This window comes from Trichosurus vulpecula, chromosome 1 (genome assembly GCF_011100635.1).
Source record: "Trichosurus vulpecula isolate mTriVul1 chromosome 1, mTriVul1.pri, whole genome shotgun sequence".
Taxonomy (NCBI): Eukaryota; Metazoa; Chordata; class Mammalia; order Diprotodontia; family Phalangeridae; genus Trichosurus; species Trichosurus vulpecula.
In genome coordinates this window covers 47,557,692-47,576,487 of record NC_050573.1, presented here as the reverse complement: position 1 = coordinate 47,576,487, position 18,796 = coordinate 47,557,692, and the positions used below count along the sequence as shown (strand labels likewise).

The 18,796-nt window shown below is 49.9% G+C and overlaps 1 protein-coding gene across 2 annotated transcripts in view; it reads right to left on the bottom strand.

Moving 5' to 3' along the window:
• Positions 1 to 17,161, bottom strand: part of ULK1 (unc-51 like autophagy activating kinase 1) — a 57,154-nt gene extending 39,993 nt beyond the window's left edge. The window contains exons 1-5 of one of the 2 annotated variants that reach the window (XM_036743010.1): positions 16,799 to 17,161; positions 16,089 to 16,181; positions 15,632 to 15,673; positions 1,186 to 1,218; positions 583 to 619 (exon numbers count right to left, since the gene is read on the bottom strand). In XM_036743010.1, the coding sequence (XP_036598905.1) occupies positions 583 to 619; positions 1,186 to 1,218; positions 15,632 to 15,673; positions 16,089 to 16,181; positions 16,799 to 16,888 (295 nt within the window). In that variant the 5' untranslated portion in view covers positions 16,889 to 17,161. The remainder of the gene's footprint in view (positions 1 to 582; positions 620 to 1,185; positions 1,219 to 15,631; positions 15,674 to 16,088; positions 16,182 to 16,798) is intronic. The other variant, XM_036743019.1, reaches the window with a different exon arrangement.
• Between the last annotated feature and the right edge of the window lie 1,635 nt (positions 17,162 to 18,796).

Sequence of the window (18,796 nt, the reverse complement as noted above, 5' to 3'; positions counted from 1 at the left end):
GGCCCCCATGGCTGATAATAAAAAGGCAAAGAGAGAGAAGCCGAACTAATGAGAGCAGCTGGCATTTCTATCACTCTTTGAAGCACTTTACCTATGATAATAATCATAGCCAACAATTATACAGCGCTTACTATGCGCCAGGCACTGTGCTGCTTTACGATGATTATCTCTAGGAAGTGGGTGCATTTAACCCCATTGCACACATTAGTACACTACTTGTCCAGGGTCACATATCACTGAGGGCAGATTCGAACTCAGATATTCCTGACTATCCCCTGTCAGGTCACAGATACCCACAACAATGCTGGGAGGCCATCACACTTCCTATCTTACGGAGAAGAAAACTAAGCACAGATGGGTTAAACAACTCTTCCAGGGTCACAGTCAGCAAGTGCCCAAGGAGGGATTTGAGCTCAGCTCTCTCTGACTTCCAGTCTCTACCAGTTTACCAGGTAAATCCAAACCAGTGGCTGGGCAATCCTCAGCAAGCCACACTCTATACCCCCCTCCCCAGCTGTGTTGGCTTTCTGCTCCCAAGAACCCTCTTCTGCTCCCTCATCATGAGTGGGGTGTGTTACTCACAGTGCAGGTAGTCAGCAAGGTCGCCCCCATTGCAGTACTGAAAGAGAAAAGTCAACATCAGAGGGTCACGACACAGTTTCCCACCTGTAAAACCTCCAAAGGCACCACCCCCCCAGCCTGGCATCCTGTGTTCTAAGGGCCTTCCCAGCCCTGATATCCTGTGTTCTAAACCCACCCCCCCAGCCTGACATGCTGTGTTCTAAGGGCCAATCCAGCCCTGACATTCTATGTTCTAAGGGCCCTCCCAGCCCTGCCATCCTGTGTTCTAAGGGCAATCCAGCCCTGACATTCTCTGTCCTGAGGGCCCTCCCAGCTCTGACATCCTGTGTTCTAAGGGTCTCCCTAGCTCTGATGTTGTCTTTTAAAGGCTCTCTAAGGTGACCTTTCTGTGTACTGAGGATGCTTTCAGTTCTGATATTCTGGGGTCTAAGGTTTCTCTCTTAGACTCTAACATTTTACACTCCCAGGGCCTTCCCAGATCTGAGTTAATGCCATTCTGACAGGTCCTCCTAATCTCAAAACAAAGGGAAGGAGAAAAGAAGGCCTGGCTTCACTTAGTCCTCTTTTCTCCCACTGTGACTGTACCAGGACCAGAGAGCTCACCTCCATAACCAGGTACACAGAGCTGGCCACCTCCTGAAACACACAAAATAACTGGTGGTCAATTGATGAGGATTTTGGAAAAGTCAGCCCCTCCAGGGTCACAGAGAAGAAGCATGCTGTGAATTCTAAAGCCAGGAGCTTAACATTAAGGGAGACCCCTAGCCAAGGACTTCCAGCTGGGGCTGCTTTCCAGCCAATGGAGGGGAGAGGATGGGTCTCCCTGGAGACCTAAGCAGCCTCCCTGGGTTTGTGGGAACAGCCCATTTCAATGCTTCCTTAATGCAAGACGCCAGGAAAATTATAGGTCAGTGCCACACCGAGGGTGAGTCAGGCCCCTGGGACCACGGCAGCAGTGGGCGGGCTCTGAGCCTGTACCAGCCACAGATGCCAGTCGAGCATTCTACTGGCATCTCACCCCACCCCCTTTTATTTAAATGGTCACTCCCAGGCCTTAGGTGTCAGGGAGGCCCCACCTCCAGTAGGACTTGGGCCTCCCTCCTTAAGCTCTTGGAATCCTTCTTCAGCCCCAAACATAAAAATATACAGATGCTACGTGCTTACAGTCATGTGCTGAGAGAGGCACCCTGGTCCTGTAGAAAGGCCAATGAATTTGGATCTAGGCTGGAATCCTAGCTCTGACTCTTGCTACCAACAGGACCTTGAACCAAGGTCCTTAAACTCTGTCCTCAGTCTCCCCATATGTAAAAATGAAGGGTTTGGACTAAAATGACTTCCAAAGTCAGCTCTAAGTGGCCTACTTTGATTCCAGGGAACTAATGATGAAGACAGTACCCACCTCCTGATAGAAGTGGTGGACTGAGGGGGTGGAATGACATACAGGTTTTTGGGCATGGCCAATGTGGGTATTTGTATTGCTTGACTATGCTTGTTAACTGACATTTTTTTAAAATCTCACGATTGAGGAGATCTGCATTTCAGACAAGGGAGACCAAAAAAAAAATAACCTCATAATTTTGCATATAACTACTGACATCCTTGAAGGTAAGAACATGCAGACACACACATATGTAGGCTGACATACAAAATAATCTGCTAAACTAAGCCTTGGGCTTTTTTCTTACTTTCTTCCCTCTTTTTCTTACCTTTCTGCTAAGCAGAGCCAGGCCAGGGAACCCAGGACAGCCCCACACATTCCCAGGCAGTTAATTATGAATGTTTTAGAGAAAGATGACTGACCCCTGGATGGTAACAGGATCCCCATGTCACCCTGTCTGACCCGGGGTGGGATTCTAGCCCAGATCAGATCCCTCCAGTAAGGGATGGATGACCACGAATGACACTGCCAGCATGGACGGGGGAGCTCCAGGCCTCTACTGGCTTCAGGGTGGTAGGGGTACACCGAGTCAGGAGTCGAGAGGATCGAGGATCCACAAGCTGGTCCTCTGGCTATAAGAACATTTACAGCATCATCTGTGCAAAGGATGGGGCTGGAAGTACACAGTGGAGTGTGGGATGAGGATGCCTGTGACCATGGCAAAGCCTTCCCCACTTTGGCCAATGGCCAAAGAGCTGCCCCCAGGTCTTTCTAGTGCTCCCTGGCTCTTTCTCAATAAAAGAATCATCTCCTTGAGGGCAGGAACTATTTCATTCATGTCTTTTGAATCCTTAACACCTGGCACACAGTTAGGCATTTATTTCATAAATGTTTGTTGACTGTTTGGCCTAGGTCTACTTCCTCAAAGGGGGCGCTGTAGAGCACCCCCAGGCTGTGTCAATACCCACTCAAGTAACCTTTCCCTGAAGGCACCATGCTCTTGTTTAATCTCAATTCAGCAATCATTTATTAAGTACCTATGATGTGTCAGATGCAAAAGACCATGTGATCAATGTTCTAGGGCTAAAAGGCACTTCAGAGTTGCAACCTATGCTCCCGGCCCGTTCCAAAGAAGAGGAAGAAGCCCCAGACTGGCTAAGTGACTGGACCAAGCTGTCAGAGTCAGGATGTGAATCCTGCCCAGTGGCCCCAGACTGAGGACTTTCTCCACCACACTGGCCACTCTAGAAAGACCCCCCCCCCACCCTTCAACACGGAATGTGAGAAGCCAATACCATTCATACCACATTTGATCTCACTTACTGCAGACCAGAAAAAGCCTTGAAGAAACATGATTGGGGGAGGGGTATCTTAAAAACTGGGGTCACAGTTCCAGATCAGTACGGACACCTGCCCCAGCCAAAATGCACAAGAATACAGCTGGCTCCTAGAGGATGAGTCAGGACACTGGTCCGAGAAATATCTCTAGCTCTTAGCTCCCCAGGAACACGCTCCTCTTCCCCACACCAGCAGAGGTGGGGTTATTAATCAGGCCATCCAAGTTACTCCTCCCTTTCCCCCAGAACAAATCGCTCATTCAGCAGGAGACAGGACTTGGGGATATCTTTGGGGCTAAGGAGGAAACCCAGGCTGATGTGGTTACTGATCCTGACCACAGTCTCATCCCCACCCATGGAAATGATGAAATGGGTAATCTTTCTTTCTTCCTTCCTCCCCAATAGAAACCAAGCCCTGCTGACCTACCTTGTATCCTCAACAGGCTGCTAATGCCCAGGAGGGAGACTATAAGCTCCTTGAGGGCAAGGGATGCTTTTCTTTTTTGTGTATCTCTCCCCAAGCACAGTAAACGCAGGTTGGGTAGAGTCACAGAATCTCAGAGCTAAAAGATACCAAAATGGGCCATCGAATCGAAATCATACCTAAAAGCAAGACCCTTTCCAGCCACCCAGTGAGCATCCAGCCTTTGACCTGGGGGGCAGGGTGGGGTGAGGGGGACAGGAACAGAACTAATCCTTTTCTCTTTAATCAGAATACTCCAGGAAGAGGTCTCCTTATCTCATCAGCTGGGGGCAGCTCAGGGTATGCCCAGATGAATCAATGAATTACCAAGCTTTTATTAAGCAGCTATAATGTACATTTGGAACCCAGGTCTTATGACTGGAAAAAGGCTTCCCAAGTCTCTCAGAGTCTCCCACTCCAGCTGCAGTTCTGAGCCTCTTTCATTCAAATGTGCACCACACCCCTCCCTGCTTTTTTTCTTATTACTGGGGGGTGGGCAGCTAGGTGACTCAGTGGATAGAGCACTGCATGGGGCCTGGAGTCAGGAGGAGTTCAAATCCAACCTCAGACATTCACTAGCTGTGTGACCCTGGGTAAGTCATTTATCCCTGTTTGCCTCAGTTTCCTCATTTGTAAAATGAGCTGGAGAAGGAAATGGCAAACCGCTCCAGTATCTTTGCCAGGAAAACCCCAAATGGGGTCACAAAGAGTCAGACATAACTGAAATGACTGCACAACAACAAAATCCCCCATCTATTATTTCTTCCACTGGTTCAGACAGCAACCCCTCTGTGCCTGACACTCTTATGTGACTCTTGTCCAAACCAACTGAGCCCCCCAAGGCTGACCTTGGTCTTTTTTAGTTCCAGGCTACACGCCCAACTAACTTATCTTCTCTTCCCACTGTTCACTCCTGCCCCTGGCTCTCCCTACTGTGCTTAGGTATGAGCCCCAATTTCAGCTCTTTGGAGGTAGATTTTTCTGATATACAGCAGCTCCCACCCAGGCCATCAATAGGACACTCAAGTCATTCTAGTACTTGAACCTCCAGGCCTCACCTCATCCTCATGGCGTGGGATCAAGGTCCTTCACCATCCTAGTGGCCCTGAAGTTTATCAACAGCCTTCCCAAAGTGTGGCACCCAGCACGCAATGAATGGAGTTGGATGAGCGCAGAATGCTGAAGAATCACACCACACCTCTTTATTCCTCTTTCAGTGTAACCCAAGATTTTAGGGGCTTCCCTATCACATTATGGATTCAATTCCTAGCACCTTGTTGGGGGGGGGGGCACGCCAAAGGATGAGCTACACCCAGGTCCTGCCCTTCCCCCCACCAGGAAACCATCCTTCATCCTGGATCTATACCCCCGGAGCTCCTGGGTCTTAGTAGAAGATGGCGTGTCTCCTAAACCCTTGGAGAAAATATGAATTTGGGGCAGCTATGTGGCTTAGTGAGTATAGCACCAGCTCTGGAGTCAGGAGGACCTGAGTTCAAATTCAGCCTCAGACACTTGACACACTAGCTGTGTGACCTTGGGCAAGTCACTTAATCCCAACTGCCCTGCCTTCCCCCCCTACCAAAAAAAAAAAAAGAAAATGTGAATTCACAGAACAGATTATGTGGGGGGGTGGGTCAGAGAGGAGGCCAAGAAATTAGGGGTGGGGGAAGTTCCTTCTCCTTTAATCAGAACAAAGTACAGAACAAATAGGAGTAGTTCTTATTTCTAGGACTGACAATTTACAAAGAACTTTGTTCACAGCAGCCCAAAGCTAGATTTTGTACCTATTTCACATCTTAGGAGATCACAGGAAATAAACATGAAACAATCTAAGATCTCTACTTCTACCCAATAGTTTTTCAGATTAAGTAAACTGAGGCCCAGAGAGCTAAGGAAACTGACATCTAGACAATTTAAGTTACTTGCTCTGGGTAACATGAGCATCAGTCACATTAAAGCAGGACTCAAACACAGCTCTACATACTTTGTACCAGTTGCCCCCAAACACTAACGAAATTTCCACCAGCTCACTGAAATACATTTTATACAACTTTTCAGGAATATCTTCTATGTAAATCTTCCCCACCGCCCTCTACAGTTGCCCTATTTCAGTCACCATCCCTCCCAGACACTCAAGTTCAAGGTCATCTTTGATCCCTTCCCCCCCCCCCCCATAATTTCTAACAAAATCTCTGACCCTTTCTCTGTATTCACATGGCCAACAACCTCTCTTTGTAACCTCTGTTCTTCCTCCTCACCTTGAAACTCAAGAGTTAACTATGGAAAAAAAAAATCTTTGTAGCCAGCTCCTCTGACCAACATCTCATTTCCAAGATATAAGAATGGATTCAAATTTATGAGAAAGGGAGCCCTCCCCAATTTGACAGATGGTCAAAGGATATCAACAGGCCCTTTTCAAAGGAAGAATTATGACCACGTGGAAAAACGCTACAAATCACTAATGATAAAAGAAATGCAAATTAAAGCAACTCAGAGGTTCTACTTCTCACCTGCTAGATTGACTGAAAAAATGGGACAAAAGGACAAAATTCCTCTGTGAAGCCTTTCCTGATCCCACTTCCTAGTGTCCTTGTTCCCAATAAATCTATTCTGTATGTGCACATATTGTGCGCCCCCCCCCCCATGAGAACATAAGCTCCTTGAGGACAGGAACAATTTACTTGTCTTCGTATCTACTACCAAGTAGCACACAGTAGGCACTTAATAAATGTTTCTTATTTCAAACAGCCTCCTAATTGGTCTCTCAGCTTCTAGTCCTTCTCCGATCCATCTTCCATAAAATTGTTCAACAGTGAGCACAGGCCTCTATCACAAGCCTGACTATATCACTCCCCTGCCCCCAAACCTTTTGCAGCTCACTGTTGCTCACAAGGATAAAATTTCAAACTCCAGGGCCTGGTTTGGGGCCCTCCGAAAGCTGAAGTCAAATCTTCCAGCTTTATTTCATGCTGCTTCCTTTCAAACACTCTCCAGTCCTCATAAAGTAGACTGTTTGCTCTTCCCTGGAACCTCTCTGCACATACTTAGGCAGTATTTCAGTCACATTCGACTCTGTGACCCATCTGGGGCTTTCTTAGCAAAGATACTAGAGTGGTTCTCTACTATGCACATACAAGCTGTCCCAAATCTGGATCAAATGACTTAACATACATCAGGCACTTGGAAAGCTTTTCAGGTGTGATATAAATGATAGCTCCTGCCTCAGCACCATCCCTCTCCCCTCCTCCTCCCCCCCCCCCCCAAAATGAGCCATGGCTGCCTCTGTCAGATAGGCCTCCTTTCTCATTCCTAGGCACTTAATAAAGGATTGTTGACAAATCCCTGAGACCCTTATCCAGGCTGAGCGAAGTCACCCATTCTCCTGGATGATTCCCTAACTCTGAGCCTGGGGGGAAATGAGCCTTTTTAATATTCCCCTCAGAATCTGAAGAGTTTATCTAGGCAGGGGAGCTCACCTTTCCTCAACTTCCCTGGAGGGTAACCCAAGTCTTAGAACAAAAATGATTAGGTCTTCCTAGAACTCAGAACTGTCTCAGAGAAACTCCCTAAACTGAAACCTGGGGCTGGAAAGGGTTGGATATGCTGAAGCAGCAGTCCTAAATTGGCTCTGTGACGTGTGACCTAAAAGTCACTGGGCTAGGGATGCCCTATAAAATGGGGGGGTGTCGTGAGCCAGCTGATCCCTGGGGTTCCTTCCAGCAGTGAATGCTGTGATTCTGAGACATGAGATTGGGGTGCTCCTGCCTTTACCATCTGACAGCAGACATCGTAGGTCCCTGTTCTCGAGGATAGAGACAACCTCATTTCACTCATTGGAGGCCCTGTCCTCAAGTCCCATGTAGACCTAACCAGCCTGTCCTCCCTCTCCCTAGCAACAACAGAGGCCCTCCCTTTGGGCCGCCCTGTTCCCTCTTAAGTCCAGCCTCCCCCATCCTGCAGGGGCCAGCTGCTGCAGAGAGATAGCAGAGAGGTAGATACTGGCCATCTGCTCTCACTGGGAGGGTCCCCAAACACACAGGGCCAGAGACAGCACAGGGCCGATCAATCACACAGATACCACTCTGCTCCTTGCTTCTCAGTGAGAAAGGTCTGTGCCCATGCTAGAAGGCAGAGGGTCAGATAGGCAAACAAGGTTGTAGGGGTCAGTGATTCTTGAAGAAGGGAAACTTCAGTCACTCACAGAGTGGGGGAGCCAGGCCTAGCTGACCCCCAAACCCCATCCTGTTGCTTCTCCCCCTCCCCCCAAGGCTGGGGGCCCAGGTGCAGAATCCTGGCATGCAGCAGGTGCTTAATAAATGCCTGCTGATTAAATGCTAACTAGTAGGCACTTCCCTCAGAGCTCCCTCAGCCCCACAACCCCCATTCAGTCTCTCCAGCCTCAACACAAACCTTCTGGCAAGGCAGGTCTCCACAGGCTTGGTCTGATCCCTGCCTCTACTCACAGGGTCTAATTCAATTAAACTGCTGGACTCCTTCCAGACCCAAGGCTGGCCCACATCCCCACAGTTGTCCAAGCATTGCTCTGAAAGGCTACTCATTGGGCCAAGACCTGCTTTATCTGAAGTGTACCCCCTGACCTTGGCAAGGGACCAAATCCTAACCACTACCACCACCATGGCCACCACTTCCCCTCCCCTACTCACTAGTAATGGAAGTGTGGACCTGACAATATCAGCCTCGGGCCCTAATAGTGACCCAAGAATTCACCATGACCCACGTGGGGAGTGGGGAAGGGAGGTGCCTGGGACCATCCTGAAGCCAGGATGGGAGGACAGGTCCCAGGGAGACTGAACTAGCAAGAAGAATGAGCCTGGAGACCCACACCCCCCCAATCCCAGATGTCAGGCAGCCAGCCAGCAACCACACTCTCAGGCTCTCAGCTGGGGGGCAGGGGAGGTGTCTGGGGCTAAACCAAAAGAATAGAACTCACGTGTGTCTAGAGCCTCCCTGCCTCCCCTCAGGGCCCAGGCCTCATTAACTCCCCCCTCCTTCTACCCTACATTCCACACTTGGCACTAACTATAAGAAGCTCTCCTACTCTCCTAACTCCTTAGGCTATCTCCAAATGGCTGCCTGCACTTATGCCCCCTCATCTCTCCAACCAAAGGCATCCCAGCATGGTGGACCAGAAGTGACTCCTCTAATGTCTCCTGCCCAGGGATCTCAAAGCACAGGCCTCCTCTCAGGCTAGAAGGGGTCATCTGGCAGGGTTAGAGTTCAGTGGTCTAAGCTGGCCTGCCCAGGGCCACAGCATCAAGTTCCATCATATCCTGCTAAATTTGGTTTTAACAACCTCCCCCAGGGAGGCAACAGGTGTTGCCCTGGGCATGGGCATGGCTTGGACCCCCACAATCTTCAGTCTTGTCACCTAAAAGAACCACCCACTCCCTTCTTTCTCAAGGTCTAAATTAAGGCTGGGACCCCTGAGAACTTTAAAAACAAAAAAGAAATCCCAAATTCCATCCATTTTCAATTAGACTAGATTCTAATCCAACTCACCTACCTGCTGCCTCTTGTAAATGAGGTGTTGGCATCTACTCTTGCACTGGTGGTCTCGATGCCAGGAAGGCCCTCCTTCCCTCCCCTCCACCTTACAGTACACACAGCTAACATGCCACGTGGGGTCTCCTCCCTCCCACAACAAAATCAGTCTCTATCTTATTTATATTTATCTGCGTATATGGAAAAGATGAGCTCCCTGAAGGGAGGACTGTTTGGTTTCTGATCTCCACTGGTTAGCACAGAGTAGACCTTTAATAAGAGACAACTGAATGAGGTCAGAATGGCCAAGAAACCTCGGTGCAAGTCCTGGCCCCCACATTTAGAAGCTTAAATTTGATCCTAGCCTATGTAAGACTGTGGAGGTAGAGCTAGAAGGGATCCCCAAAACCATCTAATCCCAAACTCTTTGTTTAACAGGAAAGGAAATTGAGAGCCCAAGTCACACAAGTGGCAAACATCACAGGCAGCAAATAGGAGAGATTCCCCTGGGACTCCAGAGCTGCACCACGGGGTCTGTCTCTCTGCAAACCATGTATTGGGATGTCAGTTCTCTTTGGGTCACAATTTCTCCAACCCCTTCATTTCACTGATGGGGAAACTGAGGCCCAGAGAGTTGAAATGACTTGACTAGGAAGTGGCAGAGCTGAGATTCTAGCCCAGGATCAGTCCTGACCCTAAATCCAGCCTTCCGGAGAAACAGAATCATGCTGAGACGGAAAGAGTTAGTAATTCCAACTACCAGAAACAATTCTTGTCATTTCTATTCTGTGTGTTTTATACACACACACACACACACACACACACACATATATATACACATATATATTTAACATAAAACTTATACATATATAATTTACATATTTATATAGAAAAAATTTACTTCCAAGGACAGGATCCCAGATTATGGGCTGGAAGGGCCCTTACAGGCCATAGAATCCCAACCCCTTGTTTTATGGATGAGGAAAGTGAGGCACAGGCTAGCACAGCTATTGTCTGAGGCAGGATTTGAACCCAGGTCCTCCCAACTAAGACCAACATCCCTTATCCACCACACCACACCTGCCTCTTCACAATAATCCTGGAAGGTAGGGAGCACCCAAGGATTCAATCTCCATTGTACTGAGAGGGGAACTCAGGACCAGAGAAACAACTCACCCCAGGAAATATGACCTTCACTGCCAAAAGCGGGGCTACATAGCCCCCAATGGGGAATAAGCCCATAATCCCTTATACTTGACTTTCCTGAACTTTCCAGATCCATCTATACTACTCGTGGGGGTGAAGTCAGACTGTCTGTGTGATCCCCTGACAGAGACCCCATAGCCGCAGCTAACCTGGGAATAAACCTACATAATTGAGACAGGGTCATTTTTAAAGAGGTCTCCAGCCCCTCAAAACACACACACACCCCTCTCTAAAGACACTAAGCCTGCCAACCCCACCCCCCTTTTTCTTTCTGGGAGACTTAAGTCTCTCTGCCTAATAGGATCTCCTGGCCCAGCAGCCAAGGCCAGGTCTGGTGATCGCAGGCCTGAGAGAGCATCTGACCTACTTAACTCCTTCCTTCCCAGCCTGACTCCCACGGAGAAACCAGAGGCTGGAGTGCTCTTATCCTCCGGAACCCAGATCATGGTAACTCTGGCCCCACCTTGGCCAGGCCTCAGATAAGGAATTATGTAGCCATTTCCCCCTAGAAAGCACAGTCTAGGTCCCAAGGCTAGCCCCAATTCAGTTGTTTTCTAAAAGGATCCCACCCCCAACCCCCCCAATTCCAAAGGTCCCTGTCAATCTCTCTCCCTTACACCAGAAAAAATAAGCCTTAATCCCTCCTCTCAGGGAGCTCACACCAGCTCTTGGTTCCATGGGCTGCATGTCAGTCTAGGGCCTGCATACAGACCCATAACACATGCAAATGTGCACCTTCCATCATGGGGATCCCTTCTGGGATCAAATATGAACTCCTGCTTGGAATTTAAGGGCAGCTAGGTGGCTCAGTGGATAGAGCACTGGGCCTGGAAGCATTAAGACCTGAGTTCAAATTTGGCCTCAGATACTTCCTAGCTGTGTGACCCTGGGCAAGTTGCATCACCCTGTCTGCCTCAGTTTCCTCATCTGTAAAATGGGCCAGGGAAGGAAATGGCAAACCGCTCCAGTATCTTTTCAAAAGAAATCCCCGAGTGAGATCACCAAGAGTGAGACACAACTGAAAAACTGGACAACAACAAAGAGTGGTCTACTGGGAATTGATAAAACAATTTGGAGTTTAAAAACTTTTCATAACTGGCACCAGCCTCATTGCCTCCCTGCATGCCTGCGAACAATAATTTTAATAATGATGGCAGTTCATATTTATAAAGCTCTTTAGGGTTTCCACATTACTTATTTTTCTTCCTCACAAGGGCCCTATGAGATAGATTCTGAAGTTAAGTGCCTGCCCAAGGTCACACAGCTAGTGTCTGAAGCATCATTTAAACCAGGGTCTTCCTGATTCCCAGGCATACTTTAACCACACTGTCTCTCAAAATAAGGATCACAGGTCAAGAGAGCTGGAACAGACCTCTGGAAGGTCACCTGGCCCAACCAGCTCACTTTATAGATGAGGGAACCAAGGCCCAGAGAAACCATAACCTGCCCCAAGGTCACAAATTTCAACCTAGGTCTTCTGCCTCTTTCCACTGTTCCATACTGGGGGGAGGCAGGGTAGGGAGGATGAGGGAAGAATTACTTTCAACCCCTCCTCCCTACGAAGAAAGACAGGAAAGATGGGGGCAGGGGGAGGTAATCAGACTAAAACTGCCCTACAGCCCCCAGATTCCACCTCATCTCCCAAGTCAGGAACCTACAGGCCCCCAAGGCAGACCTATCACCCTCAGGGTTCTTGTATCTGGTCTCAAGCCAGGCCCTTCCTCAGGGCTATCACCTGCCAGCCAGAACAACCCTCCAACACTCCTGAGGCTATTCAAGAAGAAGGCTCTGCAAACCTAACCAAAATGGGTTGGGAAGGCACTTAGACCACCTCTACAAATATTCTAGCTCTGATATCAGTCTGTGAGTTGTTATTTTTTTCTTTCTTTTAAACACAGGAAGAGGAAAATGAGGTTAGGAGGAGCTCACACTCTTTCCCCTCCAGCTTTCAAAAGAAAAGCAAAAGCAAAAAATTAAAATCCCCAAGTCAGGTGTATATGCACATGTGTGCACACACAGACACACAGGACAAACAACTCCCTCCTGTCTATGCAGCAGAAAGGCTTCTGAGTCACTGCAATGGTGAGGAATTCCCAGGGTGCTGGGAGAACAGGTTAGGCAGGCACGGGTGTCCTTGTGGAGGGGTTAGCCCACTGGAAGCCTATCCCCCCACCACCCCACCCCGTCCTGTCCTACCTGGGGGTGGAGTTACCATCCTCAAGGTGTCAGAGCTGGGGATCCCCTGGTTCCAGAGGGAGCTATTCTTACTGAGGACAGACCTGCTCAGGTACCGAAGGTGGGAGCAGGGAGAGACGTGAGCAGAGCCTTCATTCAGCCTCCACAGAGAATCTCCCAGGAGCCAGGCCACACCACACCCACCGGACACCCAGTTCATGGCCAGGGCACCACTTCTCCTCCATACTGCCCTGGCAGAGGGTACTGGTGGGCCTCACTCCCTAAATCAGCCTCAAGAAGCAAACAAAAAATAATGGAGAACACTCCATTTGGGAAGAGTCAGGAAGTTCAAACCCCAAGACACTCATGTTAGCTAGCTCTCTGTGTAACATTAGGCAAGTCACCTTAACCTCTTAGCCTAATAATCAAAGTCATAATCACCAGTCTCTTGGGCCTTCTTTGGGGTGGGGGGAGCGGGGAGGAGGGATGAAAGCCCTTTGTAAACCTTAAAGAGCCACATAAATGACATCTATCATAATAGATCAACCTGATTCCCAGAACCATTGGAGCCTCTAATGACGATGGGGGAGGGGGCCCAGAAATGGGGGCCAACAGAGGCAGATGGGTGTGTGTGTGTAGTGTGGGTTACCCAGGGGCTAGCCTCTGCTCCTACAGGGACCAGCTGGAGCAAGGGTTGTTGTCTTGCGTACAGGTGTGGAAGTCACAAGGCTGGATTTAAAATCCAAATACGTACTACCTCCCAGACCTTGAGCCAAAGGAACAGTGAAGGAAACCCTCTCTGGCCAGTTAAGTAGTACAGTGCTGATACAGCTCTAGACCTGGAGTCAGGAAGACCTGAGTTCAAAACTGGCCTTAGACACTTACTAGCTGTGTGACCCTGAGCATGTCACTTCATCCTGTTTGCCTCAGTTTCCTCATCTGTAAAGGCAAACACCCCAGGACCTCTGCCAAGAAAACCTTAAGAAAAGGCTCATGGAAGAGTCAGACATTGCAGAAACTGAACAAACCCGCTCTGAAATCCCTTTCATCTCTACATCCTATGAAAAGTTGTCAGGCTGACTCAGAGAGAGGATTCTGGACGCTCCTCCTTGCCACTTCAAGAGGGTGGGAAGGTTTGGAGAAATGGGAATGATAAATACCTAGCACTTTCTCATCTGAGCCCATGGAAGCAGGTGTTTAAAGGTACTCTCCCCATTTTACAGAGAGGGAAACTGAGGGTCAGAGTGGAAATGACTCTCCCATGACTTCGGAAGCTAGTTCAGCCTCTGAAGTGGGAATCTAAACCCAAGCCTTCCCAACTCCAGGTCCAACTAAGTGACAGGGAATACGGGTGTTTTGTTTTTATTTTTGCCTAATAGTCCAGTCAGCTAAAAAGTAACTAAAGTCAGTGATTCCACTACGGGGTGGGGGGGGGGGCGGGGCATTTTCCCCAAAACCCAATCACTCTGGGCTTCTGAAAGCCGGAGAAAAGTGTATCACATGCTACCTGTGTGACCTTGACCAAAAAATATCTGCTCTCTCTGGGCCTCAGGTCCCCCACCAATAAAATGAGCAGATGGAGCTACAAGAGCTTCTAAGGTCCCTGGCAACTCTGAGTCTCATGATTCTATCGAATGAGCCAGGTGTAATACAAACTTTTTCTTCTCTCTCAAAGGAAAAAAGAAGCTGGGGAAGAAAAGGTTAATGTAGAACCTTCTTCCCCCTCCCCCCATCTGACTTGTGTTGTTATGCACCTGTTATGAGATGCCTGCGCCACCCAGCCCCCTCCCCAAAAACAAACAGGAGCTGGGCACAGGGAGGAAAGAGGGGGTGGGCAGGAAGTCCCTCCCCATCACTGAGGCTTCCTGGAACACGGTGTCTTCTGTCCCTAGTTTTCCAGGTATTTGAACGTCCATGACCCTGACCCTTCTCCTCTTAAGCTCCGCCCAGCCATCTCCAACCAGATCTTTACCAGGGTAGCCCCTATCAGTCAAGCAGCACAAAGGGAAGCCTCCTCCCATCCCCCAGCCCCCCTCCCCACGGCCCAGTCCAACCTGGGGCACCGGAAACTTCCTGTCCTTGGTAAACATGTTTCAAAACCATTAGTCAGCAAGACCAGCTGTCACTGACACAAACACCAAAGCTTCCAATCCCTTCTCTGGGATCCCTATCCTGGGTACCAACTCTGACAACAGGATCCAAATCCCCCCTCATCCCTGCTCCCCCACCCCAAGTAGTCCAAGCTTCCTGAGCTGCCAAGCCTAAGAAAAAACGACCGACCCTGGGCACAGAGAGCCTCTGCCCTCACTCTACATCCCCCTTGGCCCTTGGGTGAGGGGCACCGTGGGAAAAGCAGTCTGGCCTCTGAGAGAGAGCTGTGGAGACGACACAGGGGTGGGAGGAGCAGAGCCCCTGATCCCGGCACGCCTGGCCATAAAGGAATCTCGCTTTAGACTCTGACGCAAAGAGGCGGCTGGATCCCTGCCAGCCTCCAGGAGCAATGTCAACAAACAGTAGAGAAAGAGCCCAGCTGAGGCTCTCTTAAAGGCCTACCCTCCCCCCAAGCCGGGGCCCCTCAAAGACCCAGAAGAAACAGTCCAGGTGGGCCTATAGAAGCTCCTCTCAGCATCCTCCCCCATGAAGGCTTGGAGAAAAGCCCCATTCAGGGCTTTCCCTATCTGAGGGCCCCTGAGCAGCACCAGGAGAGGGGGGCCAGACATACTACCCAGGAAGTTTGTGCCCAGTCTCTGCAAGACCTCAAAAGCCCCCAGGCGCTAGTGTGCCAGGGAACAGCTGCCCACAGTGGCTGGAGGCTGCAGGAAGGCCAAGTGGGCACCGAAACAACTCGTGGAGTCAGCAGAGATCAGCTCCGGCCTGGACCTGCTCCCCTCCCCCCTCCTTAGGGCAGAGTATGTGGTCCAGAGGCTTTTCTCCCCCATCCCCCAACTCCAAAAAACAAAAGATTAGCCACAGAATCAAAATCAGTACCTGGAAATCATACAAGGCCACAATATTTTCATGTTTCAATTCCTAGAAAACAAGAGAAGAGGTTAAAAACAGATTAAACGATGATAATAAATAGATGTCTATAGCACAATTAAGGCATGCAAAGCACTTGACATTAGATTAAGCCATCTGAGGATAGGAAAACCCATCACTTAGTCGATATAGGAGAATATTAAACTGTTTATTTACAGACTGAATAACCCTGTTAAGAAAGCTCTGGAGGAACTGTCCCCACTTTACAGACAAAGGTTCAGAAGTGACTTGCCTATGGACAAACAGGTAGGCAGTAGTAGGACTACTTGAACCCAGGTGTTCCTTTTTTTTAGGTCACAATGGAGAAAAGAACTTGGGACCAGGACCCCCCCCCCCAGATATACATATATAATATACAAAATATATCCACAAACAGCTACCAAATTCCCCAAACCCCTCCATTCACCTTCAGGATTTTGATTTCCTTCCCCAAAAGGGTCTGAGACTTGGCCAGGTTTTTCTTGTTGATGCACTTGACTGCCACCTCCAGATCATGTTTCTGAAACCCAAAGACCCATGTTTTCAGGGAGCCCAGGCTCAGGAGGGCCTATCCCATTCCTGGAAAACCAGGCCCCAACCACAGAAAGCCATATTTCTAAGCTTAGTCAAGGGTCCCCAGCCCCATCGGGGCAGGTGCCCAGACTTGTCAGGACATGAAACTACTGGCCCCAGGTCTCCTTCTGGATCCAGCAACAGCCACCCCAAGCCCCTCCCCCTCCTAAAAAAAAAGCCAATCTGAGAAGAATTTGACTTCCTAAAGAAGTTCTCCAGTGTCTGGAAAGGGGGAGGCAGTGCCCCTTCCCAAGGGGAGGAATGGCCTTAGAGCCGGGGAATAGATGGTGAATCCTTGAGGAAAGGCTACCCCTCACTCACTGGGGCTGTGGGCCCCTAGAACTATAAGCAACACAGTGTCAAAGCCCTTTCTCCTCTGGCTTCTTTCTAAAGCCTTTTGGGGGGAGGGTGACTGTGGCCAAGCCGACTCCAGGGGAAATGTGCTGACTCGGCATCTCTGGATACAACCACAGGATCCCCTGCCGGCTGGGGTGCTTAAGGCTGAAACGGGGAAGGAAGGGGGAGGGGACCAATGCAACCCCCCCACCCCTCGTCCTTTCTCACCTCTTTGTGTCTCCCTTTAAAGACCACGGCGAAGGCGCCGTGGCCAATAAGGTCCTTCCTGCTGAACTCAAACTTCCCCACTGTCTCCATCCCCTTGGGCGGGCGTCCGGCACGCAGCTGGGGGGGGGGGGGGGGCCGAAGAAGAGAAGGCTGTGGACGTGGGCTGGACGCAGGAGAGGGCGGCGGGCGCCTGGGGCCGGGTTCCAGCACGGGGCAGGCTCACGAATGAGCCCGGGGCTGGCCAGGCCCACGGAGGGTTCCCACGAACTCGGGGTCGCTGGGCCTGTGGCTCCTTTCCCCCACTCCCCGGTCCATGGGCTGCTCTCCCCTTAAGTACGGATGGGTGGGGGGCATTGTTGGCAGCTGGATGGGATGGGGGGTGGGGGGCTGGGGTCCGTCCTCCTGCTCCTGGTCTTCTCTCTCTCTGTGGCCGCTTAACTCCGGACACCCCGAGGGTCAAGCCCCGCGGGGAAAGGGTCAAAGTCCTCCCGATCCGGCCGCAGCGCCAGAATCCAGCGAGCGTCTGATGCAAGAGGGGGGGAAAGATGAGAAAGAGGGGGATGAAGGATAAAAGGACCACCCCACCGTCCCCTGCACGGGCGCCGGTCCACCTTAAGCAGTCAAGTCCACCTTAAGAGGCGCCAGCCCCCGCGGTCCTTGTTTGTACACAGCTCCGGGCGGAGCGGTGAGGTCCGGCAGGGGCGGCCGCAGCCCGAGCCCCTCGGCCCGGCCCGGGCCTCCTCTTGTCCGCGGGTCCTGCACCCGCACAGCCCTCCCCGAGCCCCGGACCCTCCCCCCCGAGTCCCACAAACGCAGCGCTGCCTCCCGCCGGGCCTCCTCCTCCTCCTCCTCTGCCCGGCTGACGCGGGGCTGGAGCCGGGGCTGTAGCTGCTGCCGCCGCTGGGCGGGGCTCCGTGGATCCAGATGTGCAGCAGCTGGGGCCCCCCCCGGGCTGCGCTCAGAGCCTGCCTGCGCCGCCGCCGCCGCTGCTGCTGCTGCTGCTGCTGCTGCTATGGCTGCTGCTCCTGCTGCTGCTCCTACTCCTGCTCCTGCTCCGCTCGCCGCCGCTCCGGCTCTGAGACAAAGACTCGAGGCCCGCCCCGGCCCTCGAGCCTAGGCCGCCCCGGCGCAGCCGCACTACGGACAGACGGCAGCCAGCCACGGCCCAGACGGACGGACGGGCCCGCTGAGGCTGCGGGGAGGGCGGGGACTGGAGAGGGGGCGGGGCCGCGCTGCGGGTGGGGCGGGGCCTGAGGAAGCGCCGGGGGCGGGGCGGCAGTTACACCCACTCCACCCCCCATCCTCCCCTGGAGTCTCACCCCGCCCTCCGCCCACCCACGGCATCTTCACGTTCCTCCCCCCAGGCTAAGTTTTAGCCATTAAAGACCGAAGTAGATATCATTTAAAAATATACAAATAAAATATGAACATCATATAATTGTATTATTTGTGATTATATAAATGCATAAATAACCAACATAAAAAGTAACATGAATACATAATATATAATTCTGAAATACTCAACTATGCAATTCTTAAAAATACAGATGTAAAGGATAATTGTATTATATTATAAATATAATAAAGGAACTAATAATGTGCATCTATAATAGATAAGTGTGAAATACACAATTCTCAGAATGCATATGCATAATTTTATTATACATTATAAATATAAATATAAAATAATGTGAATCTATAATATTTCAATGTGAAATATGCAAATATACAATTCTTAGAATACACATATGCATTATATATGCATCTATAATGTATATATAATTCTATATTATGATAGAAATGTATGAACATGATAAAACATACTATGAACATAATATATAATGTTGAAATACTCAAGTATACAATTCTTAGAATATATATATAATGTACAATTTTATTATGTTATAATACAAATATATACATGTAAAACACTTAATGCAAATATATAATATATAATTCTGAAATTCACAAATATAATTCTTAGAATGCACATAATAT